Consider the following 25,727-nt stretch of genomic DNA (forward strand, 5'->3'; position numbering starts at 1 on the left):
CTGTGGACAGCAAGGGCATCAAATTGAAGAATGTCAAAATAAAGAATCGCCAATTGTTTGCCCCAATTGCAAGATTAGGAAGAAAAAGTCAGACCACTCATACTGTGACTTAAAAATGTCCGGAGTATTTACGTGCCCAGGATCAAACAAAAGCTCGGACCAATTATGCATAGAACAAACAAAATGAATAATAATAATAATAATAATAATAATAATAATAATAATAATAGAGGAACGGTTAAAATAATTCAACTACATTGTCAAAGATCGGCTTACACGATCTGTTTAAAATTATAGTAGAGCAAAATACTGGCATTCTTGGTCTACAAGAATTATATGCCTACAAAGGTGTAGTCAAAGGTCTACCCAATGACTGCAAAATCGTACAGTCTGTCACTCAAACCACGCGGATTCGAGGTAATGCTATGGCCAGGGTTTGGGCAACCCTGGTCATAGCGGATCCAAACATCACGGTTACTAGGATTAATGGCTTGTTCACGGAGCACTCTGCGTGTGCATGTTTAGAGGGCATCTTTTGGGGAAATTTACTGCATATCACTTTATATGCAATGTAGCCAAACTGGTCAATCCACTGAACCATTCTTGAACTATTTAGATACGGCCTTAAACAAATTAGCTGGGAAGAAAGTGTTAATTCTCGCGGATGCAAATGCATGGTCAACACTATGGAACAGCCCCGTTTCCGCTCTAAAGGCGAGCAGTTAGAGGAAATTATTCAATCAAAGAACTTAACTATTTGAAATACCCCAGGACATCCACCAACATTTGTCTCTGCCTCCGGACAATCCTTTATTGATGTCACATTGACTAACATAACGTTTGGTCACTGTGTCAGGGACTGGACGGTTCATACCTCCTGGACCGGCAGTGACCACAATGTTATTGCATTCAACATTGTATCATCTTCAGATCCCAGATATTATAATTGTAATTATGATTTTCCTCGTTACAAAACACAAAGTGCAGATTGGGAGCTCTTTGATTCCAAGTTAAGAGAAAATCACTGATGACAATGTTGACCGTTTGGGAGAACTGGATTTAAACTGGCAATTGCGAGAGGTAATGAAACTTATTACTGAGGTTCGTCATGGAACTCTCCAAAAGAAAAAGCGACGAAGGAATTCTGTCCCGTGGTGGACTCAGGATCTTTCTGCTTTGCAAAGCAACCTAATGAATGCCAGGCGAGATTACCAACGCGCAAAACGTAATAACAGACCGAATGAGGAGTTCGAGCGCTTACAGGAAATTTATAAGGAGACCAGAAGAACACATTTTAATCTTATTTATAAAGAAAAGCGTTTAGCATGGGAACGATTGGTAAAAACAACTCTTGATGAAGACCCATGGGGTCTCCCTCACAAACTGGTTGTTGAAAATATACATCCGGCAGAGATCTTCTCATCCATATTAAAGTCAAATAATGCTGAAATGCTTACATAGGCGGAGACCATGAATGCCATTCTGGACGAAATAATACATCAGGATGTTCAGTCTCCAGAAAATACCGAACAGATTAGAAAAAAAATAAACCATTTAACCTGCGAAGGATCTTCATCTGAAGGAAATTTCAAGCGCGAGGAGATTGATGAGGCCATTTGCTCCATGAAGGAGGGAAAATGCCCGGGATTAGATTTGATGGAAGTTCCTGTCTTAAAAAGAATTTGGAAAGTTTGTCCAAAACTAATTGAAAATCTACTTAACACCTGTCTTAAAGAAGGTTCTTTCCCCAAGTCGTGGAAGCAAGCGAATTTGAAAATGTTATTAAAAAATCCTAACAAATCCGTAAACCAGGCGTCATCATACCGTTCTTGGGAAGGTACAAGATTTCGAAATTATTACAATAGAAAGATTTTACATGTATCTAATCAATTCGGTTTTACTAAAGGAAAATCTGCAGTAGATGCAATTAAACAAACTATGGATTTGGTCTCTACTTCAAGTACTAAATACGTCCTCGGCCTCTTCGTGGATTTCAAAGGGGCCTTTGACACCTTATGGTGGCAGAGGGTCCTGGCGAGATTCTGGGCGGCCGGTGTCTCTGTCCCCATTTACAGAATTATCACTGACTACTTTCAGGACAGATGTCTTGTAGTCTCATCTGGACATTGCTCTGTATCGAGACCAGTTATTCGCGGCTGCCCTCAGGGATCCGTTCTCGGCCCTGTTTGCTGGAAAGTGGTCCTTGATGGGTGGCTGGTTAAAGAACACGAGCGTATTTCTAAACTTGCATATGCAGACGATCTTGTTATTCTCATATATGGTAATTCCAGACTTGAATTGGAAGAACGTGGAAATGATGTGTTGCTTGACTTAAATACTTGGTGTGTAACCCACAAACTGGAGATTTCCATAATAAATAGTATAATGATCGATGATCGGTTTCAGTTCGTAGCCCATGCAAAATACAAAGGGTACTAGGAAAGTTTTGCAATACAGCTTTGTTTATTTAATTTTTTCAAAGTAATTTCCTCTACATTCAATACACCTCTCCATCCTCCGAAACCAATCTTTAAACCAGTTCTGCCAAGTTTCACTAGGGAGTAAAGCACACTCGTTGTCCCAAGCCCGTAGAAGGTCCTTATCACTGGACAACCGCCTCCATTTCAGCTTCATTTTCACATGCGGGAACAGTGCAAAGTCGCAGGGAGCAAGGTCTGGTCTGTAGGGAGGGTGCTCGAGAAGTTTCAGTCCTGTCGTGGTCAAATATTCGGTGCAGGCTTTGGCGCGGTTAGCTGGAGCATTATCATGATGGAGGTACCAGGTGTCCATTCTTGACTTTGGCCGCAGGTTCTTCATAGATCCAATGACTTTAGGCAGGCATTGTTCAGTATACCACTTAGCTGTGACTGTCTTCTGCGTGTCCAAAACAACACGTTCCACAATTCCACTCGATTTGAAAAATACAGCTATCATTTTCTTCTTTACAGATCGGGATTTTCTGACAATTACGGGTGTGTCGTCATCATCAAAGACCCAAACTTTGTTTTGAGCCTTGGTCGGCAGATCATAATAGTACAGCCAAGTCTCGTCACCTGTCACGATGTTGTTCACATACCGAGATTGTCCCTTATCAAACTTTTTTAACATCTCCCGGCACCAAGTCACACGTCGTGTCATCTGCTCTTCAGTCAGTTGATGCGGCACCCAGAGAGAACAAAGTTTCTTCACGTGCAAATGATCTTGCAGAATCGAACGAATTGCTGGTGCATTTAGGCCCAAAGTATCCTCTATCTGTTGGTAGGTCACTCGCCTGTTTTCGTCAAGCATTTTCCGCACAGCAGTAACGTTTTCCTCCGTAACTGACGTTCGTGGCCTTCCCGGCCTCTCAGAATCCTTCAGAGTGAAATTTCCCCTTTGGAATTCTCTATACCACCTGAATATCGTTGTACGATGTGGACAATCATCATCTAGTGCAAGAGTCATTTCTTCTAAGCACTGGTCTATGGTTAAACCACGCACGAAATTATACCGCAAAACTGTCCTTGTCTCATTTCGTGACCAGGATGCCATCGCAAGCACTTTACACTCTCACTACTAATGAATAACTGAGCCCATCGACTTGGCGCGGCGGCTACTATGCACGTATGAGCATGTCTCAACATGCAGCAACAAGCAGCTTCCAGCTTCCTGTGATTCATTGTTGCGTCATATTGCAAAACTTTCCTAGTACCCTTTGTATATACTCCAGAAAATAAAAACACTGACTGGAAAATTAATTAGAATTACAAGATGTGCCTGGGGCATTAAGCCTTCTACATTAAAAATGTATTACGGAAGCATATTTCTACCTATAGTTTGCTATGCAGCAGGTGCATGGGGCACTAGTATTTGTAAATGTCTTGTAAAAAAGTATTTTGTGCAAGCTCAATGGTTCTTTTTATTAGCGACATCAAAGGCATGTCGTACAATTTCAACATCAGCTCTCCAGGCTAACAGGCAAACTGCCCATTCAGTTTGAAATAATATTTAACTACCTACAGTATTATAGGCGGAAGGGTCTACCTGCTGTTATTGACCGCTACACACTTAATCTAGAGTTACCAGTTAAGAAAGATGTGCAGAGAATTCGGAATCAGTTCCTTGTAGATTGGCAGGAGGAATGGTCTAATGATACTAACGGTAGAAAAACTAATAAATTCATGCCTAGGATGATAGCCTAAACAAATTTAAAGCTCAACTGGACAGGTATTACGAACGAACGGAGGGGTGAAATGGGAGAGGGTTTTTTTTTTTTTTTTTTGGCTGATGCTGAATAAGCTTGCTTTCTTGCATCATATGCCTCTATTAATGCTAATGCTAATGATAGAATTAAGTAAATAAAATATGCCTTGGTTTAATCCAGGCTTCAATTTAGCGTTCTTGATTTCAGGCCACGGGAGTCTGAATTTTAAATTGCATACTTTTGGCCTTGCTGCTTCTCCGCTATGTAACTGCGGAGAGCCTGAAACAATGCAGCATTTAATTTTTGAATGTAACTGTTACTTAGATTATAGACAGGAGCGGATTAAGGTCGGTTGAGCCCCTGGAGCAGAAGAAAATATTGGGCCCCTTAAATAAAAGAGAGACAGGGAAAATAAAAATACATGTTAACCATTTCTTTAAATAAATAAAAATATTATGTACTATTAATGTTTTATTTCCAATAAAATTTGAATATAATATATGTATAATATAATTAATAATAGCATAGTAATAATCACAAAGTTTTGAACTAATAGTTGAACATATTAGTTCAACTAATTTGTTGGGGTTTTGCGTATAAAGTTGGGGCTTTGTATGGGCCCTTCAGAAGTCGGGGCCCAGGGAATGCGCCCGGTGCACTCGCCGTTAAATCCACCTCTGTATGCCTCTACTAATGCTAAAATAATAGCATTTTGCTCCTACGTGAGCTTATGAAAACTTTCTAATGGGGTACTACTAAGAGCTCGCCTAGAGCGTAAACCCCGGATACTGCATACCTGCACGTTTATGTTTGTCACCAGGTGACTTTCCTGATATTAGTCTATTAAAATGCTTTAAAAGAACGTCGTTGGAATTTGGATTCTTTCTAAAGTAATGGAGAAATCAATTAACCACCAACTCAAACTACCTAGAAACCTCCCGTCTGATCAACGATCGCCAGTATGGATGCCATCAGTGTCGATCCACTGGTGATATTCTGGCTTATGTTACCCATTTATGGACTAATTCAATGGAAAGGTTCGGTGAAACACAAGTAGTTGCTCTTGACATCTCAAAGGCTTTCAATCGTGTTTGGCATAAAGGTCTTCTAAACACGTTTCCATCTTATGGTTTGCCAACTGTTTTTAGTAATTGGTTATCCAGTTTTCTCTCTGATCGCTCACTGAGGGTGATGATAGATGGCTCTGTCTTCTAACTTCTCCACCAATGCCGGTGTCCCCTAAGGCTCAGTTCTTTCCCCCACTCTTTTCCTCTTGTATATTAATGAACTTCTTAGATTGACTAGAAATCCTATCCATTGTTTTGCCGATGATAGCACATTGCATCCCACTTTCCATTTTGAGAAACCTTGCCCTGCTCAATCGGCTTCAACTTCTAGAACATTTGCTACCGATTCCTTAAATGCCGATCTTCAGGTAATTCTCCAGTGGAGCAAAGACAACTTAGTTGATTTCAACCCTTCTAAAACTCAGTCTTGTCTTATATTTCGCAAAAAGGATTCTTCTGCTCCTATGCTTATCTTTAGTGACACTCCGATTTCTAGGCAAAATGATATATCTCTTTTGGGGATTACCCTGACTTCTAATCTCTCTTGGCACAAGCACATTACAAATATTGCTTCCTCTGCATCTAAAAAACTTGGTTTTCTCTTTCGCTCTTGGCGTTACTTTTCTTCCAAACAGCTGCTCACTCTGTATAAATCGCAAATCCACCCTGCCATGGAATATTGTTCCCACATCTGGGGTGGTGCCCCCAAAACCTCTTTCAAGCTTCTTGATTCCATTCAGAAGAGGGCAGTTAGGTTAATTAATGATTCATATCTAACCTAGTCTCTCCACTCGCTTTCACATAGACGTACTGTTTCTGCTGCATGCCTCTTCTACAGATACTTCCATGGTCACTGTTCTTCTGAATTGGCTTCTATAATTCCCACTTTCTCTTTCAAAACAGTCCGAATACGTGCCGCCACCAGCCATTTACTGTCCAACTTCAATCCCACAGAACCAACTTTTTATCTTCCTCATTTATTCATTCAACTGCTGTTTTCTGGAACAACCTTCCTTCTTACATGTTTCTTGAAAATTACAATCTACAGAAGTTCAAGTCCAATGTCAACAAATATCTTCTTTCGTCTTCTCAACCTCCAACCCAAGCACGGTATTAAGTACTATAGGTTCTAATACCTCTCGTGTTTGGGGTTCACATAAAAAAAAAAAAAAAAAATCTAGCTCTTCAAAGAAATTATTGAAGTGGCAATGGTTCTTTACAATTTGTACAGATATAATTGACAATTTGTAGAAGTTTTTTCATCACATTATCATATTTGAAACATTTAGTTATGAAATGTTGTTCACAGTGAATGATGCAATGAACAGGCAGTAACTGTAATTCTTGGATCGCTTTTTAAGAGACCAAAAAAGATCTACATTTTTACTTAACATTGATGGTGTTCTATTAGTTGCCACACTTATAAGATTCTTTAGGGGCACACCAACATTTGCTAATGTTGCATCAAATGCATTCTTGATATCAACATCACAAGTTGCTGTTTTAAGTATTACTAAATCTAGCATTTCTTTCATAGTTACACATGCAAAAACATAAATCATTTTTCAACCTCTTATCAAAATCCTTACTGATTTCACTCTTAACAGAGTGGTGTGACATGAAACTGGAATTTGCATTATTAGTCTATGAAGTTTTGAATTATTCGGATCTAAATTTTAATAACTTCCTCCATATTTTTTTAAATGAATTTTCCTTCAGTGCATGGACGTTTATCACAAGCAGTGTTCCACAATACGACACCACCTCAGTTGCAGTATCAGCATCCTTGCTAAAAGACAACAATGACAGCTACTGATTATATAGGCTAAGTTTTAAAGAATTAAGAGGATATTGAGTCAAAAACTCTTGATGTTCTTGTAATGATGATCTAAGTTAATAACTTTATAATGAGCAAGTGATACACTGCATATAAGACAACGGTTTTCCATATTTATTTGTGAATGCAAAATCTTCTCATTTAGACTTAAAACTGATTTTCTTCTTCGTATTTTCTTTTGTTAATTTATTAATGAATTAAAAATTTAATTGAAATCATACAAATAATAATTTATATTATTTGTATGATTGTAGTAGATTATACTCAACCAGTATTTCATAAAATGTGGAAAGAAAAGTTTAAAAAATCAAATATTTTTGTTTAAAAACTAGAAGTAATTTACTATAAATTTGGTAGGCAAAATATTTTAATATAATTTGTTAGATGCAGCATTTTTAACAAAAACAAGGTGGCAGATCAAAATAGCATCATAACACAGAAGCATAATAACTTGTAATAAGGAGTTAGATAAGTGTGAATGAGTAATGGCAATGGGAACTATGTAGGTGAGAGTAGTAAACAGTATGGCATTATCAAGAATGAAAGTAGATAACATATGTGGCAGCAAGGATAAATTTTTATGCAGGTTTTATTTATAAATTTGTTTAATATTTTAAAACTAAATTTAAAAAACCATTGACTGATATTTTGTGAGCTGCATGGAAGGTATGAAAGAGCTGCACATAGCTTGCAAGTCACAGTTTGGCTCTGTCTAATCTATATCTAAATTTGATTTATATTCTAAGAAAAGGAAGCAGGAAATCAAAAAAAATGTTGCTAGTGAATAAGAAAAGGAAAAGTCAAAATTGTCCTGCTCAACAGAAAGCCCAGAATTTTTGTTAGCAGAAACCTGTGGTATTTCAACTTTGGAGTGGAGAAACAACAGTGCCAGTAATTCACTCTCAACTATTTTATTTTCTTCTACTTATGTTAAGAGATAAATTGCTACAGAATGGAATTATTAGCATTAGCATTAGTAGAGGCATTTGATGCAAGAAAGCAAGCTTATGCAGCATCAGCCAAAAAAAAAAAAAAAAAAACCCACTTCCACTTCACCCCTCTGTTCGTTAAAAATACCTGTCCAGCTGAGCCTTAAACTTATTTAGGCTATCAACCTCCACGACAAGGAATGGAAGTCTGTTCCACCAACCAACTACCCGCTGGCTAAAGGCAAATTTCCGCACGTCTATCCTACATCTGTCTTTCCTCAATTTGAAATTATGCCCTCTCAGGTGATTATTCTGAGCAAGAGGAAGAATCCCATCAGCATTGAGCATGCACAAACCATTCAAGGCTTTATACACCTCTATCAGATCACCTCGCTGGTGCCTAGTCTCCAGACACTGTAATTTGCAAAACTTAAGCCTTTCTTCGTAAGAGCACCCCTTTGTTCCATTCACTAATCTTGTTGCCCTTCTCTGTACTCGTTCCAGCAGCTCTACATCCTTCTTGAAATGAGGCCTCCAGACCTGCATACAGTACTCTAGGTGTGGCCTGACCATTGCCTTATACAAGGGAATAATCACCTCCTTATCAATGCTGGAAAAATTCCTGTATATCATTGACAATACTCCATGAGCTACTCTTGCAGCCCGTCTGCACTGCTCAGAGAACTTCATATCTGCCTGCACAACCACCCCCAAGTCCCTTTCATTCTCTACCACTATCAGTGCAGTACCACAGAATTGATACGTTGCTCTGGGGTTGCTGTTTCCCATGTGTAGTACTTTACATTTGTCAATGTTAAACTTCATTTGCCACTTCTCAGCCCATCTGCTCAACCTTTCCAGATCCTGTTGCAGCAGCATAGTGTCAGTAGTGTCCTTGACAACCCTGCCAACCTTTGTATCGTCTGCAAACTTGGACATTAAGCTTGATATACCATCATCAATATCATTTATAAATACAGAAAACAATAATGGACCCAACACTGAGCCCTGAGGGACTCCACTAATAACATTAGTCCATGATGAGCAGTGTCCATTGATTACCACTCTCTGTCTTCTCCCCCTCAACCACTCCTTTATCCACAGCAGCAATTTGCCTCCAATGTCACATTGCTCCAATTTGTGTAGCAGTCTTCCATGTGCAACAGTATCAAAAGCCTTTCTAAGATCCAAGTATATAATATCAAAGCTATTCCCTGCATCCAGTTCTTTTGTGACTGCATCATAGTATCCAATCAAATTGGTCAGGCAAGACTTCCCCTTAACAAAACCATGCTGTGTCCGAGCTATAACTGAAGTCTTGTCTAAATGATCTTGCAGTGCTTCTTTAACCAGTGCCTCCATTAATTTTCCTGGAACAGAAGTTAAGCTCACAGGTCTATAATTACTTGTGTCAGCCTTTGATCCTCCTTTGTGAATTGGGGTCACATTTGCACATTTCCAGTCTATGGGTACCTCACCTGAGTCCAAGGAAGCTCTCATAATTATGGCTAAGGGTTTGCTTACTTCCTTTGCTGCCTCCTTTAATATAACTGGATAGATCCCATCCACCCCGGGTGCCTTTCTTGTGTTTATCTTCAACAATTTCTCCTCCACTTTACTCCCAGTTATTTCAAGATTCTGTAGCTTACTGCTAGAGTTGAATACACCTCTGGCATTCCCCTCGCTGAATAACTCCTCATGTGTGAATGTCGATGCAAAATATTCATTTAGTTTGTTAGCTACCTGAGCAGGATCATCAACAGTTGACCCATCAATATCAAGTGGACCAATCTGATTCATCCCCTTCCTTCTAGAGTTTACATAAGTAAAGAACTCTTTGCTGTTTTTCTTTGCATCCCTTGCCAAGGATTTCTCGTAATCTGTCTTCGCCTGCCTAACCTCCTTTGTAACTTGGTTGCATATCAACTTGTATCTATAATAGACTTCTGTGTCATGTGTTAATTTGTAAGTATCCCATGCATTTTTCTTCTCTGCCATATGCCTCATTAGTTCATCTGACATCCATTTTGGCCTAAACCTTGAACAATATTTCTTAGTTGGTATGTAAAGCCTAGTAGCTTCCAAGATAAGTTCTTTGAATGCTTTCCATTTTGAATTTGCTGTTGGTAACATCATCAGTTGGTCCCACTGTATAGAATTTAAATACTGTCTCAGTCCATCGTAGTCGCCTTTACGGAAGCAATAACCCTTCCCTTTACCCCTAATGGTAGTTACCTCTTTGAGTAAATCCCACTTCAGCACACTGTGATCACTGCCTCCTAGTGGTTCATTTATCTGCAGATTCTTAATGCATGAAGAATCACTGCTGATAATCAAATCAAGAGTATTACTCCCTCTAATTGCCTTCCGAACATGCTGATGTAGAAAACAATCATCCAATAAATCCACAAAAGCCCTGCTAGTGTGAGTGACCAACCCCCAAATTCCAGTCCATATCTGGGAAATTAAAATCTCCCATTATAAGACTCTCTGATTTACTGGCCCACTCTATTTCCCTGTACAGTTTCTTATTATACTCATCAGAGTCATTAGGCCTATAGCACACTCGTACTCTCAATTTTGATCTCCCAATGCTTATGTCACACCAAACTGACTCAACACTGCACTGTCCAGCGATGTCAAATGGCTTCACTTCCTTGGTTTTTATGTGTTTCTTAACTAATAGCATAACCCCTCCCCCCTTCCTATCCTGTCTATCCATTCTGTAGACTTTTTTATTCCCCAAATTCCAGTTCTGCATCCCTTATATCTGTGTGATACCACGTTTCTGATATCCCAACAATATCTGCCTTTGATGTTTTGAGCAATACCTCAAATTCATCAAATTTGTTTACTAAACTCCTAGCTTTGGTGTACACGCAAGTATACCTGCACCTGTTTCTATTCTTAGCTACCCTAACACAACTCATGTGTTTACTTGTACCGCAATGGCTCCCAGCAGTCTCTGAAATATCAAGCATCTTGTTTTTCAGGCTTCTGCTCATTCTAATAGAAGCAGTGCAAGAATCTCTTTCACCTCTGCCAGTGGCTACTGTCAATCTATTGGTCTTTGTCTTCCCCCCCCCAAGCTAGCAGTTTTCCGACCCACCTAACACTGCCTCGACAGCATCAGCAAATATTCTTGCACCTTTTCTATTTAAGTGTATCCCATCCCTGTAGAAGCAATCTCTCCTGTTAACAAGTACAGTCCAGGCTGAAAACAATTCTACCCCTTGAGCCTTGCACAATCTTTCCAGGGCCGAATTGATCAACAAGGCTCTCATCATATACTCCCTCCTATCGTGTCTGGGCAGAATTGCAGACACTTTCAAATTCAACCCTAATTCTCGGCTTTTGTTCAACAGTGACCTGTACTCGTTAAGTAATTCTGCCGGTCTCCTACTCTTAATATCATTAGTGCCAACGTGTACAACTATATCACCTTTTGTGCCCTTAAAAGATGATATTCGCTCTACAACGTCATCAACCTTTGCCCCTGGCAGACATACCCTGGTCCTGTTCCACCTATCCTTTTTACAAAGCACGTTCCCTGTTTCCCTGACAATAGAGTGACCAACAACTACTAGTTCCTTCGGGACCAGCGCATTCTGCCTTGGGGGTTGCCTCTGTGTCACGTGATGCCCAAGTGCAAGCTCTGGCATTGATGTGGGCAGCTGAGAGCTTGATGGGCCCCTCAATTTAGTTTCTTCGAGGGCATCCACCCTGTCCTTCAATCTCTCATATAGGCCCACAAGAACGCTGAGTTGTTACCTGATATCGATACACTCCTTGCGTCGCGCACACACAAAGACATCCCCCATGGCAGTATCATGTCCCGTACCCGATTGCTCTGCAAACATCAAGCAAACAGTGCATTTTATAAGGCTGTGAGTCACAGGACAACTGCCCCCCTCAGTTCTGCTCTGAGCCACAGCACTTCCATTAGCTTGAGCCTTTTGCTCAAGCTAATGTCTTCAAAGCAATTATCAGCTCAAGCTAATGTCTCCAAGCAATTATCTTCAAATTTTGCAAATATTATGATGCTATGCTATTTGCTTGCACAGATATGGTGTTCTGAAGACAAACTTAATTTCAAAATATGTGGGAAGTTATAAAATATAATGGAATCTGGCAATAAAAAACGCACACACTGAAGATTAGAATTGCAATATTTATTTCTGCATAAGAAACTTTAGAATTAAAAATATATTCTGATTAAAGCTAGAAATATAATATTCTAAATATTATATAGCATTGCAAAATACAATTGTGCATTTACATGCAGGATTTTTCCAAAAATAGTTACTGCATATACTAGTTAAATATTTCAGAAGATCATTATCATTATTATTACTGGATATATGGCTAAGGCAATATTGCATAATTAAGGTGAAGTGGTAAAGTATCAAGCAGTGAATGAGTGACAAAACATCTTAAAAGCATAAAATTCTTTTGTATGAGTAAATATAATGCTACATTATGTCTGATAAAACACTGACTAGATTTAATCTGAAATTGTTTTAAGCTTTGAAAAAATGAAAATCTTAAAACTATAAAATTAAAATATTCACAAAATATCTGTATAAAATCATACAAATAAACATAGGTAAATATATATAAATTATTTTTCAAAATTACAAAAGACAATTATGTAATATGCTACATAAATAATTCATGTAACTAAGGTAATATGCTACATAAATAATTCATGTAACTAAGTTGTGCGTGCAACTATAAAGAATTTGAGGAATGGTAGAATCTTCAATGAGAAATGGTGTTACATTTCAAAATAAGTAAAATTTTTTTCTGAGAAGCTTTTCTATCTAACATATGATTACTTCTTTGTTCTAGAAGATCCTCTGCAAAAAAAAAAAAAAAAAAAAAAAAATTATTTCAAAACATAAATGACACCCTGAAAGAAAACCAGATCTGAAAAGCATAATAAAATGTTAAGTTTGTGAAAAAGCAAAACAAATATGAAAGAATAATCATTCATATTATCAAATATTTGAACTGATTAGTTGGTACCAGGTTTTTACATTCCTGAAAATCATGATGTGAAATAATATGACTAAGTAAATAAATATTTTCATAAGAATTAACTAAAATAAAAATAAACTAACTAAAATGCATTCTGGCACTCCCATTGAAAAAAAAAAAAAAAATTATAAAGGGTTAAAAAAATTAAACAATAAGCCTGTAACAATGATAATAAAGATTTGACTTGAACCAAACCAAATGCAGAACTTCAATCAAGAAAGAATATGTGAAGCTACATTTGCAATCCTATGAATTCGAGATGAGTCAAGCAACACAGGCTACAGTTATTCTATTTTTTAACACATTATGAATGATATCTAGTAACCAAGAGTCCGAGAAGTCCATAGTTCTAATAGTGACTTCTTGATGTCTTTTAACAAAACAGAACTAATCACAATTGGCTGACAGTCTTTCACACCAGAAAGATATTCAGTCTTCAGTGCTGCAACAATTCTGTATAAGGACCAACTTGGAGGCACCTATTGCTGATTTACTTCCATGTTGAACAAAACAATAGGCACAGCTATGATATAACTAACAATAGGTAATTTTTATTATGCAGGTGGGAAGCTGATTTAATCCGCTGACAGCATTCAAAGGTTCATAGATCATGTTTCGGAAAAGTAACACGTTGAACTCTTTCTGAAATATTCAAATTCAACAGCTGATTTGAGACACACCGCAGGAAGACACATTTTCCTTCATGGGCATTAAAATTCACAAAATTAATAAATTCATCATATTTGGACTGTGTGAAAATTGAGTATAGCAGATATAAAACCAGCACTTTGAAGTGGAACAACAGCTTCCTCTTTAATGTCATATGCCAGTTAGTTTGAAATAGCAAAATAAGCCAGCAAAATATCCAGAGAAAAAAAACAAAAAAAAAAAAAAACCATATGCAACAGTTACTGATGTAAATGTTGCATGTGTGTTGCAGATGTTTTTTCTGAATATCTTGCAGATAGCAAATCCCACAGATATAAACAAAGTAATTCTAAAACAAATGTTTATTTAAATATTGAGTAGAAAACTTCACATATGAAGCCTGAACTATTTGATATGCATAATTAGCAGAGACAACTATGTAAACTAAAAAAGAAAGGAGGTATAATTGGAACCAAATGCTAAACCACCATTAATCTCTAGAAAATTAATAAACACACAAAAAAAAAAAAAAAAAAAAAAAACATCTACAAAGGCATAACCTCTAGTCAGAGAAGAAATTACAATTCACAGACGAACTGGAAACTAAATCAGACTGTAAAATAAAATGAAATTAAGGCCTCAACATATTTTATCTTGACTACAAAAACTCCTAAACCAGAATAAGTAAAAGACCAATTCTGTAAAACTGTAATGGAATGTCTTTGATTATGCAGACATTGAAAAGCTTGACAAATCATTAGTAATATCAAGCCCAGTTTCAGAAAAAGCTAAAAACCTAAAACCATGAGCCAAAAGGATATTAACTAAATAAACTATGCACATTCTCATAAACAAAAGTAAAGGAAAAAAAAATATATATATACTAATGGAATATACAAAAACATTTGATGAATCCTTACACACACACACACACACACACACACACACACACACACACACACACACACACACACAAGCTCTGTGGAGTGAGTTTTTTTATGGAATTTTAAAAATTTATAGAAATGAAAGTTTGTATATAAATGCTTTTAAATATTAGTTTGTTCTTATTTTGACTTGATTATCCAACATTAGAGTGAAATCACTGTTAAAAAATTGTAAAAAAAAATAAAATTCATTGTTACTTTATTTGATGCAATATCCTCTTCGGCTATTTATGTATCATTTTATTCAAATCCAGCAACTTCTGGGTCTATTTTGGAAACAGATCTCTGTTTTATACCCCCATCTATTATAAAACTGTGTCTAATATTAGTTGGAAGCAGTATATACTATTTAAAATTACAGCCCCATACTAGAATGCTATCAAGATATATATATAGGAATAAATGCTCCTTTAAGATGAAAATGCAGAAAAAAAATGGCAGCATGCACTAGAGATTGTATTGCAAGATTAAGAAAATTTGTATACTAACATCAATTTAAACAACCTTTAAGCATGAGGAAAAACACATACATACATACATACTCTGGAATGGATTAAGTACGTGGTAAATGGCATATGATTTTGCTACCTTTTACTTTCATTTACTCTCTCTTAAAAAACAAATTAATAAATTTAAAGGTTGCAATTAAAAAAACAAAAACTGAATAAGAAATTTACCTGGGAAGGCCTTCACAATAATAAAAACTTACTGCATCAGAGTTACGAAGAGAGAGAGAGGGGGAGAGAAAAAAAAATAAAAAAATCCAAACACTACAAAAAAAAAAAAAAGTAATGAAAAGGATAACTGGGTAGGGGGGGGGATCCAATTAAAATAAACAGGGAGAACAAGCAGACAAAGAACTGAGCCTTTCACTTGTACACTACCAAGCATGTACCATATGTTTATATTAAAACTTTCCCTCATTTGTTTAGCTGGTGTTCTAAAACAACTTTTCTTGCTCCTTAAAAACTGATGACATTCTTATTATGGTTTAACCCAACTACACTTGCTTGATTTTACATCCCCTAAAAGGTTTATATATTTAATATAAATTGTTAATTTATGATTAATTATAACACAGTCTATTATTAACCTTGTCCCTCTTGCTTCCCGTATAAAGCTTAGTTTTCTATATAAAGTATTGGTTATAATTGCAGAAATCTCATGCTCTTTCATGACTGTTCATGAAAGAGCATGAGATTTCTGCAAAAGCACGAGATTTCTTTCTCACTGATTTTTACATATAAGGCTCTCTTTCTGTTATAATACATCCTATGTAGAGTGAACAGGATACTCTAGCATTAAAGTCTCTTGCTATTATTATAAAGTATTTTATTTGTCAGTCATATGTTACAAAAGTAGTTTCTAAAATCCTTGTTTCTTTAGTTTTATTTTAAATTGCAGTTTAAATTTGCTACAGTTTAAAGATGATTTAAATTTATTTTTATTTTGGATTGTTAAAGCGACTTTTAAATCTGGAATTTTTTAACCATTTAGCACTAATGATCGACATCCTGCAGGAGCTCTCTTACTTTTCAGAAGCTTTACAGATTCACTATGGCAAAAGCAGATAAATTAATTATTCGAGCTATCAATGCTATTGCTAATTTGAAAAATTCTGAAGGAAAATATGAAGCTAAAATTGATAGCATGTTGAAGTGGAAAGAATTTGAAGAAATCAAAATCGAAAGTAAGAACAGTAAAATTACCTCGTGACAAGTTATTAAATGCATTGTTTTATTCTTAAAGGATAAGTTATTAATGCAACAGGGTAATTTTAAATTAAATAAAGAAAATAACGATACCATTGAAAGAAATTTTAAACACATTCTACCGGAAATCTTGGAATTTAAAAGAACTTTCGTCTTGGTGGCAAGACTGTGAAAACCGAATAAGAAATTTGTTTTTTGATAAAATATGAAATAAAAATTAATGATTTTAGTGATTTTTATTTTAATAAATAAAGATAAACCAAGTTTTTAAATCACATATCTTAAAAATGTAATGGCACAAACAAATACACATGCAAAATTCTTAATTGAATATTTAAAAAGTTGTTTTACTGCCCACCTAAAATCTTTGCTCTTGACTAACTTCAACAAAATAAAGTGCTGTCAGCCATTTTGTTGAAGTTATTAATTATGAAAATAGCAATAAATAAAATTCCTTTTTTTATGAAGTTGATCATCATTTTACAGACCTCACTATTTCTGTTTTAAATTTTTTTCAGAAATGATAAAAAAAGATGCACAATATTTTTAAACTTTTTTAACAGCCTTAAAATGTTCTATTGGAATTTAAATAACATCATCCTGAGAAAGATTAAATAACATACTTTGCTTTGGTTTTGGGAGAAGTTGACTGAAAAACACTCGATGCTGACATCAAATTTTCAATGTATTGCCCAAGTACTTGATTTTCTGATTTTAGTTTCAGGTTTTCTTCTTTTACACTGTCAACTCTTTGAGACAAATCTAGAGAAGATATACTGGTATTAAAATTGAGGAATTTTTCTAAACAGGCATTACTTAAAATTATAGTGCACACAACTGTTGCACATTAGAAAGAGTAACTATGAATTGATTTGTGGTGACAAAATAAGCACTAAAACTTAAAATTTACTCACATAACACTGCTCTTGAAATTTGTACAATTTGTGGAATCATATGAACCTTGTCTGCTTTGAAGCACATGCTTTTGAGTTTGTGAAGTAAAAAACCAGAAGATAATTGGTTGAATAAAATTAAAATATATGGGAAAAAAGAAGGATTTCATCTGCTGGAGATCCTATCTCACTGGAAACCACAAGTAGCAATCAAAACTGAGGCACAAAGTAATTCATATTTTAATATTATATTGCAGCATAGGATATTTTTAAAATACATCATTGTATAATTATTAAGTACTGTATTAAATATATTCTAATATTTTATAATGTTTATTTTAATAATGGTTAATACAAGGTTGAACTGGAAAGTTAAATGCAATTTACCATGTTATGAGTTCATTATTTGTATAGCCAGTAACATGTATTCCAAGGTCATTTTTGTAGATCAGCGGTTCACAACCTTTTTTGACTCACGAACTCCTTTCAACATAATATTTTTAAAGCGAACCACTAAGCCTATATTCTCTGAAATCGTATAATATTTCTGAATTTTTATTATAAAATATTTCCAGTACTACGTTTTTAAAAGCGACACAGAGTAATAATAAAAATTATTATTAAGCATCATTTATACTTCTTTCAACTTTTCAACCTTTCAAGATACAATCTTAGAAGATACTTTCAAGTATCTTCTTTCAACTTTTCAACCTTCAACCCATGCACGATACTAAGTACTACAGGTTCTAAAAAAAAAAGTACCTGTACATAACAATGGTTCTTGAGAATCAAAAAAAAAATTTAGTATGGAAAACATTTATTTAACATGATATACCGTAAGATAGTAAACTAATTATAAGGAATTGTGGGAGATGTGGTTTCTTTCTTTGGCAATCCTTTACTTTTTATTTAATTTAACTTTATTGTTTATTATTAGTTATATTTTATATTTTGTAGTTTACAATAATATACCTATGTACATCTAAGCAGACACCATTATAGAATTTTTAGTGCAAACCCACTGGAGCACTTTTGCAAACTCCTCGGTTCGCGAACCACCGGTTGGGAACCGCTGTTGTAGACAATTTCTAGTTCAATTGATAATTCATGTCCCAGATTTAAGAAATGCACTGATTTAAAACTTAAACCTTGGTACACTGTTGGACAACACTACTACTGAAGCTAGAGAGAAATAAAATTGGAGATTTCTCAAGGACTTAAGTGTCTAGTGATGGGATAGGTGATGCACTCCCAATTCAGGCTTCAGGAATGAAGTCAAGAGCTGACTGTTCTGGTTCAGCAGGATTTATTTTATTTAATTTTTTGTGGCAAGAGGATATCTGGTTCAGCAGAAGTTATTTGGGGGATTCTATTGTTAGGCAAATAGGTTACTTTTTTGTAATAAACACAGGTGGACTATATAAGCAGGGTAAGTCTGCCAAGGACTAAAACGAATGCTGTCACTTGCTGGCTGTCAGTTTTTACAATTGGGGGTAAATAGAGCATTAGTATTATTATTAATGTGGGAACTGATGATTTTGTGCATAACCATAGAAACATGCAAAAAATGCTGTGAATTAGTTTAATATGTGCATCTGCTCAAGATGGATGAGAAGATTTGTATGCTGAAAGCCATGTGGGTTATCTGGAAACCTGAGGGACTCCACAAGGCTTTTGAGGAAAAAGATTTATCAGTGCAGCCTGCCCTAGTAAGTAGAAAGAATTTATTTTGTAGAGATGAAATACATTTGAAAAAAGTTGATGCAAGAGTCTTTGCTTATATCGCTAAAGAAGCCTTAAAGATTCAAGGGAATTGCTAGTTGGTGTGTGTGGGGGGAAAGGAAGGTAATTTAGATACACATTTTTGTGATGATATGACAAACAGGCTAATAAGACAACTCATGGAGTTATGTCAATAATATACAGGAATTTTGATTATCCTGTTGTTGTATAAGGCAATGGTTAAGCTGCATCTTGAGTAATGCACACAGGCCTAGAAACCTCATTTTAGGAAGAATGGGGATCTGTTGGAACAGGTGCAAAAAGAGCAACTAGATTATCCAGAGAGACTTCAGTTCTATAAATTGCAACATCTGGAAACCACAGCTGTAGGCACCCAAAGACACCAATTTGAGGATGTTTAAGGCTTTGAATAAACTGAATAAAGTAAATGCTGATGGCATCTCTACTCTTGCTCAAACAACACACACATACGGGGACATAAATTTAAATTGAGAAAGGACAGTTGTAGGATAGATGTGTCAAAATTTAAAAGTATAAAGAGTGTAACTGATTGTTAGAACAAACTTCTATCTGGTGTAGAAGTGGGTGGTTGGAATAAATATAAGGTAGAATTAGACAAATTATTAAAGGGGATGGATAGGGAAGTTCCCCCCTCTCAGCTGATGCTGTATAAAACTTAAACTTCCTTGCATCATTTGCCACTACTAATACTAATATCAGAAATTAGTTGTAACAACAGAAATGTTTTAAATGAATGGAAAACTAAACCAATGAAACAAACTTAAATCACTTTACAGGTTGTGTCAGGCTAGTTAACAACAAGAACATAAGAGTACTTAGCCCGAAATGTATCTGTAGCAATGTCAGGAGCAAAGTCTACAAAAAAAAGAGCACCATGAGTTTCACTATAACCTGTACAATGTGTTTAGGAAATATATGAGAGAAAGAGAGAGGGATAGCTGGTGGTTCATGTTACTTGTCAACTAACATTTGGAGTTAATACTCACACCAGTATTAATTCTGTGCAATGTGAGCTAGCAGGAAGCTAAGGAAAAAATAAGAGTAGGAATATGCTACAAACCAGAAGACCGAAGAGTGTGATGAGAGAGTCTCTGCATGCAGATGGAATGGGCAAGTAAGTGTAACTACCTTATTATGAAAATTTCAACCTTTGAAAATTCCCTTTAGTGATTTGGGCAAACAGGAGGGAAATGCAACATGGGGGAGAAAAATTTTAAATAAATTCAAAGACTTATCTATATTAGCACATGAGGAAAACTATTTGTCATAAGAATATTCTGATCATCACTCATAACCCTGTTTTACTTTATGGTTGACAGCACAGAGATCCTTAGCAGGAACTAAGGTGGATGTTGATTTGGGATTCTGTTGTTAAAGTAAGGGCAGAGGTCTTAATTTTAAGAAATGGAACTATAACAGTCTAAAATGCTATGTGGCTTCTATCAATTGGGAAGACAGTGAGAGGATTGAGAAAATGCTGTTGTAACAGAAGCAGCAAATGCACATATACTATTAAGAAAGTAGAGCATAAAGAGGATGCTGAGTTGGTTGAATAATGAATAAGGAACTGGTAAGCTTAACACAACATAAAAAGAGAGCATGTATACAGTTATGAAAAGCTCTGAAGCTTATAACAGTTATAAGTTGATCTGTAAAGGTATCACAGAAATGGTTAGATTGGCCAAGGTTAGCCATGAGAAATTACTGGCTAAAAGAGCAAAAAAGGGGCCAAGGAATTTTACATGTATGCATGAATTTTACATTTTACATGACAAAGAAGAAAAGAGCAAATCAGATTAGCTCCTTACATAATGGATTCAGGAAAGTCAGCCTTCCCCATACTGAAAAAAGGTGGCAAGTGAGTGCATCCAACCATTAGTAATGTCAATGAGATAATCATTACATTTAGAGAAAATTCCCTTGGATTGCAGAAGTGCCAATATCTCCCTAATCTATAAGGGAGGAGTTAAACGGATTTCGGTATAGTTTGTGATGATTTCCTTATGTTAGAGAAGTTCTGATGTATTACCAGTCCATAAAGGTGGTTCCAAGAATGAAGTGGGTAAACACTAACCAATCAGTCTGACTTCAGTTGTAGGGAAATTCATGCAGGTGACAATTAATAATGATATGCTTGAGAAAGTAACTTGATTTTGTACAACAAAAATCTTGTTCAACTAACCTGATAAACAATTATGACATTCATTCATGAGTATGATTTAGGAAATAACTTTGACATTAAAATATAACAACAATTAAAAAACATTGTTACTCTGTGATATTTACCTGCATAAAATGCATCACTTTCCGGGACTATACCAATCCCTTGACCACATGCACAACGCCTCCTAGTGGTCAGGATGCCTACACAAGTAAGAAAAGGGAGAAGACGTCACGAGAGTAACTGACCTCAAATGGTCAATGAGAGATAGAAAGTTATCCTATCTTTAAAGATCAGTTCTCTTATATTTATGTACATGAGTTTTATTGCCTGAGTTAACAAAAAAAAATAAAAAAAAAAAAAAAAAAAGGAGAGAGAATAGAAAATGAACCCAAAAAAAGCAACAAATTTTTTTTTTTTTTTTTTTTTTTTTTTACAGCATAAATTTATATTCTTTTGCCAAAAAATTTGCAAACAATGCATATACTGTATATATCCCTCTCTATATTTCTATTTATTCTTGTCTTGTCATTAATTTTTCATTTCGTAAATATCTTCCCCCCCCCATAATTTCAAAATTGCTTACATTAAAAATGTAGAAACAACTTTAGGCATGTTCCATTATCCCTGATTTTCTGGTATTTCCCTTTGCCACATGTTTGCAGTGCTCCCCCACTCTTGTGTCAAATATCCTTCCTGTCTCCCAATGTAAATCTTCCCACAGCTGCACCTGCTTCTGTAAATAACATATCTGCATCTCAGAGAAATTGCACCCCTCAGAAAATTACCTATTACGTTTAGTGGTTTGAAAACCACATCCATTCCATATTTTTTCAGTTTTCTCTCCTATTCCTTTTATGTAAGGAATTGTGACAGTTTACTTTTTTAATTTGTCCCTGTTTTGCATTTTATTACTATAAAGTAGATTGATTTGAAATGAAAATAACAATACATCTGGAGACAGTCTTTTTTCTATATACCTGAGTGATAATTCAGTTTTGTTCCTTCTGCACCAAGACATCCAAATTACAAGATGTCCATGTAATCACTTACAAATCTTCCACAGAGATGTCTGCCACGAGTAGTAAGTTTCCACATCTGTATGTCTATAGGTAAATTTTCCCTTCAAATCTGAAGTACCTGGGTTCCAAAGACAGGTGTAATGATTTAATGATTCCTGAATGAGTTAGAATTATGTGAAATCTCCACAATTCTTCACACAATTTATTGGGAAGAACAGAAATTTTAAATTTCTGTTCTTCCTAATGAATTGTGCATGACAATGAAAAGTACTATACAATGATAATATATATAGTATACCAGCAAATTTTCATTACAACTCCATTCAATTTCTTTATAATGATCTTTTCTAGTAGTTGGTTTCAGCAGTCTTTTTGAATTAGACAAGCTATTCACAAGTTGTTGGACCCAATTCGGACATCAATTTTCACTTCATACGTATTTTAAATAATCCATACTAAAATGCATATAAAACTCTGTATCATTAGTCAGTGAATGGTAGCGACTTCAAAATACACCATATTTCAAATTATCTGATATTGAATTAATCAGGATATGCTGTACATCTTTTGTGAAATATAACCTAAACAGATATTTCAATGCAAACTATTTTATATTATTATGCATATTATTTGATATTATTACCAAAAATTTAATGGAAATTTTTCATAAGTACATTTACCATCTAATGTGTTCTGCAGTTCCAGCACTTGAGTTATAAGACGTGATTTTTCTTCAACTTCATCTGGCCTGATATCTGGATCCAAAACTGAACACATTCAAAGCATTACTAAATTAGTAAAATATTCCAACTTATCCAAAATGATAGTGTTTATGTACAGAGTAAAATACTGTGTATTCACAATAAATAAATCATCATAAATTTTTTCACCAAGGATGAAAGCTTAAGTGATTTCATAGTTCTCAAAAATCATGAACTGATTTTAGTTAATAGCATTAAAATAAATAAATAAATTATTTTAAACACATGGAAATATTAAAACAAATTAAGATACTGTATACAATTAAACTGAATTGAATTTAACATACAACAAAAATAAACTATTTGTATAAAGAGTAAAAGCGATAAAACATGCATGAAACTAAAAGCAATAAAACATATATCAAGGCACTTTCAAGGTGATGTGCCTCTTTTTCAACTTAAACAAGATACATGACAACAAATCCTCATATTATACAGAGACATAGACTTGTGCATGCATTAACAACAATTAAGTTTGGATCGTGTGCGGCAAAAGGAAAGAGGCACTAACTGTCAAACTCTGCGGAAATAGTGTGGTGCAAGCTGGCTTTGTTGCTAACTTGCTATTTATCATCATGATGTAGAATAATGGCCTTCATAATAGGATGTATGTGAGTGCCAGCTTAACAATTAATAGCGGGACCAGCCACAGCTATATGAAGAGCCACCAACCAGGAGAGATAGCAGAAATCATAGGCATAAGCCACTATTTCAACATTTGGTCATGGATTATAATTAAAATACTGCTTACACCAATAACGTTCCACAATGGCTGAGCTGGAAAAATCAGCCTGGCAAATACCTCCTCATGTTCAGAAACATGATCACATGATCTGCATTCCAATTCACCAATATAAGAAACCCCACAATCCTTGCCAACATGATATACCACATTTACATGGTGTAACAATGGAACAGCTGGTTTGACTTTGGACATCAACCATAATCCCCTGCTAGGGAGCTGTGCACAACCAATATGGTAATCGTGTGACACTCTGGCAATATAGGCAGAAATTCCCAGGTAGTGGGGAATATAAACAGTAGAAATGAGTGCACTGTCCTGATTAGAGTGGGAACTAAACCGACTATCATATAATTGAAGTTTATAACCGACTATCATATAATTGAAGTTTATACATGGGGGGGATAACCACATCTAGACAGATCTGATCTGACCTTGAGAAACTCAGCTTCCCTGTCTATAACAGAATCACAGTGTGACCATGAAAAATTGAATAATGCCCTCACTGTACTATAAAGATGTCCCGAGTCATATGCAGATTTAAAATTAGTAAACTGCCCATGACACATGAGTTTTCTAAAAACCAAAGTAACCAGATGGTGATTAGCTCAATGACCCAGAATATCTAAAAATGGAAGAGCATTATCCACCTCCATTTACATGGTAAATGAGATATATGTAGACAAGGACTCAAGATATTGGAAAGGCAGTGACTCTGACTCTCGAGGAATAACCGCAAATACGTTGACATATGTTTGTCAGAGTCTGACATGAATGGACAAACCTGCAAATATGTCATCCTGTACAGCTTCCATAACAACATTAGCTATAGGGGCACTATCCTATTAGAATCTGGCAAAGATACATCAACGACGTAGCCATAAAGTGCACCGTGCACTCCATGGATATGAAATATACAACACGGTCAAGGCTTTGCAGAAGTTATACTTGTTGGAAGCATGGAACAGGCAGCATCTAACGTTTGCCCACCACTGCAAGGCTGTCCAGATTGTGTCCAAAGGGCACAATCTGGACTCATCATAGACTACCCTTCACTGATCAAAGAATGCAACGTGCTTGCCATCAATCTGGCTTGTTTGAGTATATGGATTGGTATTCTACATTGGCAGTTGTGTGATCTTTCGTATGCCAAAGCCAGAGGAATCCAGACACTCAGAGGTATGATGCATTATGATATTTTTGGTAATTCAGGTTTTATGCACCCAGGTCATGCATGAATTGTATAACTATCATCTTTGTCAAAGGAAATTCCATGCTCTTATTCATGAAATGAATAAACAATCTGACCACAAGAATGATTCCACTCACAGTTCATGGTTTGTTCTAAATTTGAGCAACAAAGAGTTATCTGCAGAACAGCTGGAAGTGTTATCCTTGGACTTGAATTTTGCCATACTTCCCTAGAAACCACCAATTACACAGTTTGCTAAAGGCGTGGATATGTCGCTTTTCTGTGTTCCAGATATGATTTAAATCATATCTGGAACACAGAAAAGCGATATGATTTAAAGTCACATCTGTAATGCAGTATATTCAACCTGTGGCTTCTAATTTGCATCATACCCAGTGCAGTACTCTAAACTCTTTATGCAAAGATAAGGACATTGTTGCCTTTCCAGCAAACAAGGGACACTCCACTGTTGTTTTAAATAGGACAGACTTTGTTCAGAATGCCCAGGCTTTGTTATACGACCCATAAATATATGAGCCTAAAAATAGTAACGTAAGAGCCCTTACATTACTATTTTTAAGAAATTAGAATCCAGGGTGAACCAGTTAATATATTCATAGTACATACAAAAAATAAGCAAAGCTGAATGGTGGAGACTTCATGTGTCAGGTTGCCAACTGCCAAAATTTTATGGCTTGCCCAAGGTACATAAAACCAGGCATTCCATTACACCCTATTGGTGCTTGTTGTGGCACCCCAATGTATGAACTCTTCAGGTATATTGCTGGTATTCTGGCTCTGCTTACTGGTAATGCAGAGTATAAGGTATATA

General features: G+C 35.7%; 1 protein-coding gene across 2 annotated transcripts in view; it reads right to left on the bottom strand.

The window, feature by feature from the left end:
• Window positions 1–12,743: 12,743 nt before the first annotated feature.
• The window catches only part of LOC150080739 (short coiled-coil protein homolog), a 44,204-nt gene continuing 31,220 nt past the window's right edge, over window positions 12,744–25,727 (bottom strand). Inside the window, exons 4-7 of one of the 2 annotated variants that reach the window (XM_090381368.1) lie at window positions 22,881–22,967; window positions 21,304–21,381; window positions 16,984–17,122; window positions 12,744–12,875 (exon numbers count right to left, since the gene is read on the bottom strand). In XM_090381368.1, coding sequence (XP_090237494.1) covers window positions 12,851–12,875; window positions 16,984–17,122; window positions 21,304–21,381; window positions 22,881–22,967 — 329 coding nt within the window. In that variant the 3' untranslated portion in view covers window positions 12,744–12,850. The remainder of the gene's footprint in view (window positions 12,876–16,983; window positions 17,123–21,303; window positions 21,382–22,880; window positions 22,968–25,727) is intronic. The other variant, XM_090381369.1, reaches the window with a different exon arrangement.

The sequence above is a fragment of the Mastigoproctus giganteus genome, chromosome 9, assembly GCF_048544385.1.
Source record: "Mastigoproctus giganteus isolate SK-2022 chromosome 9, ASM4854438v1, whole genome shotgun sequence".
Classification (NCBI taxonomy): domain Eukaryota; kingdom Metazoa; phylum Arthropoda; class Arachnida; order Uropygi; family Thelyphonidae; genus Mastigoproctus; species Mastigoproctus giganteus.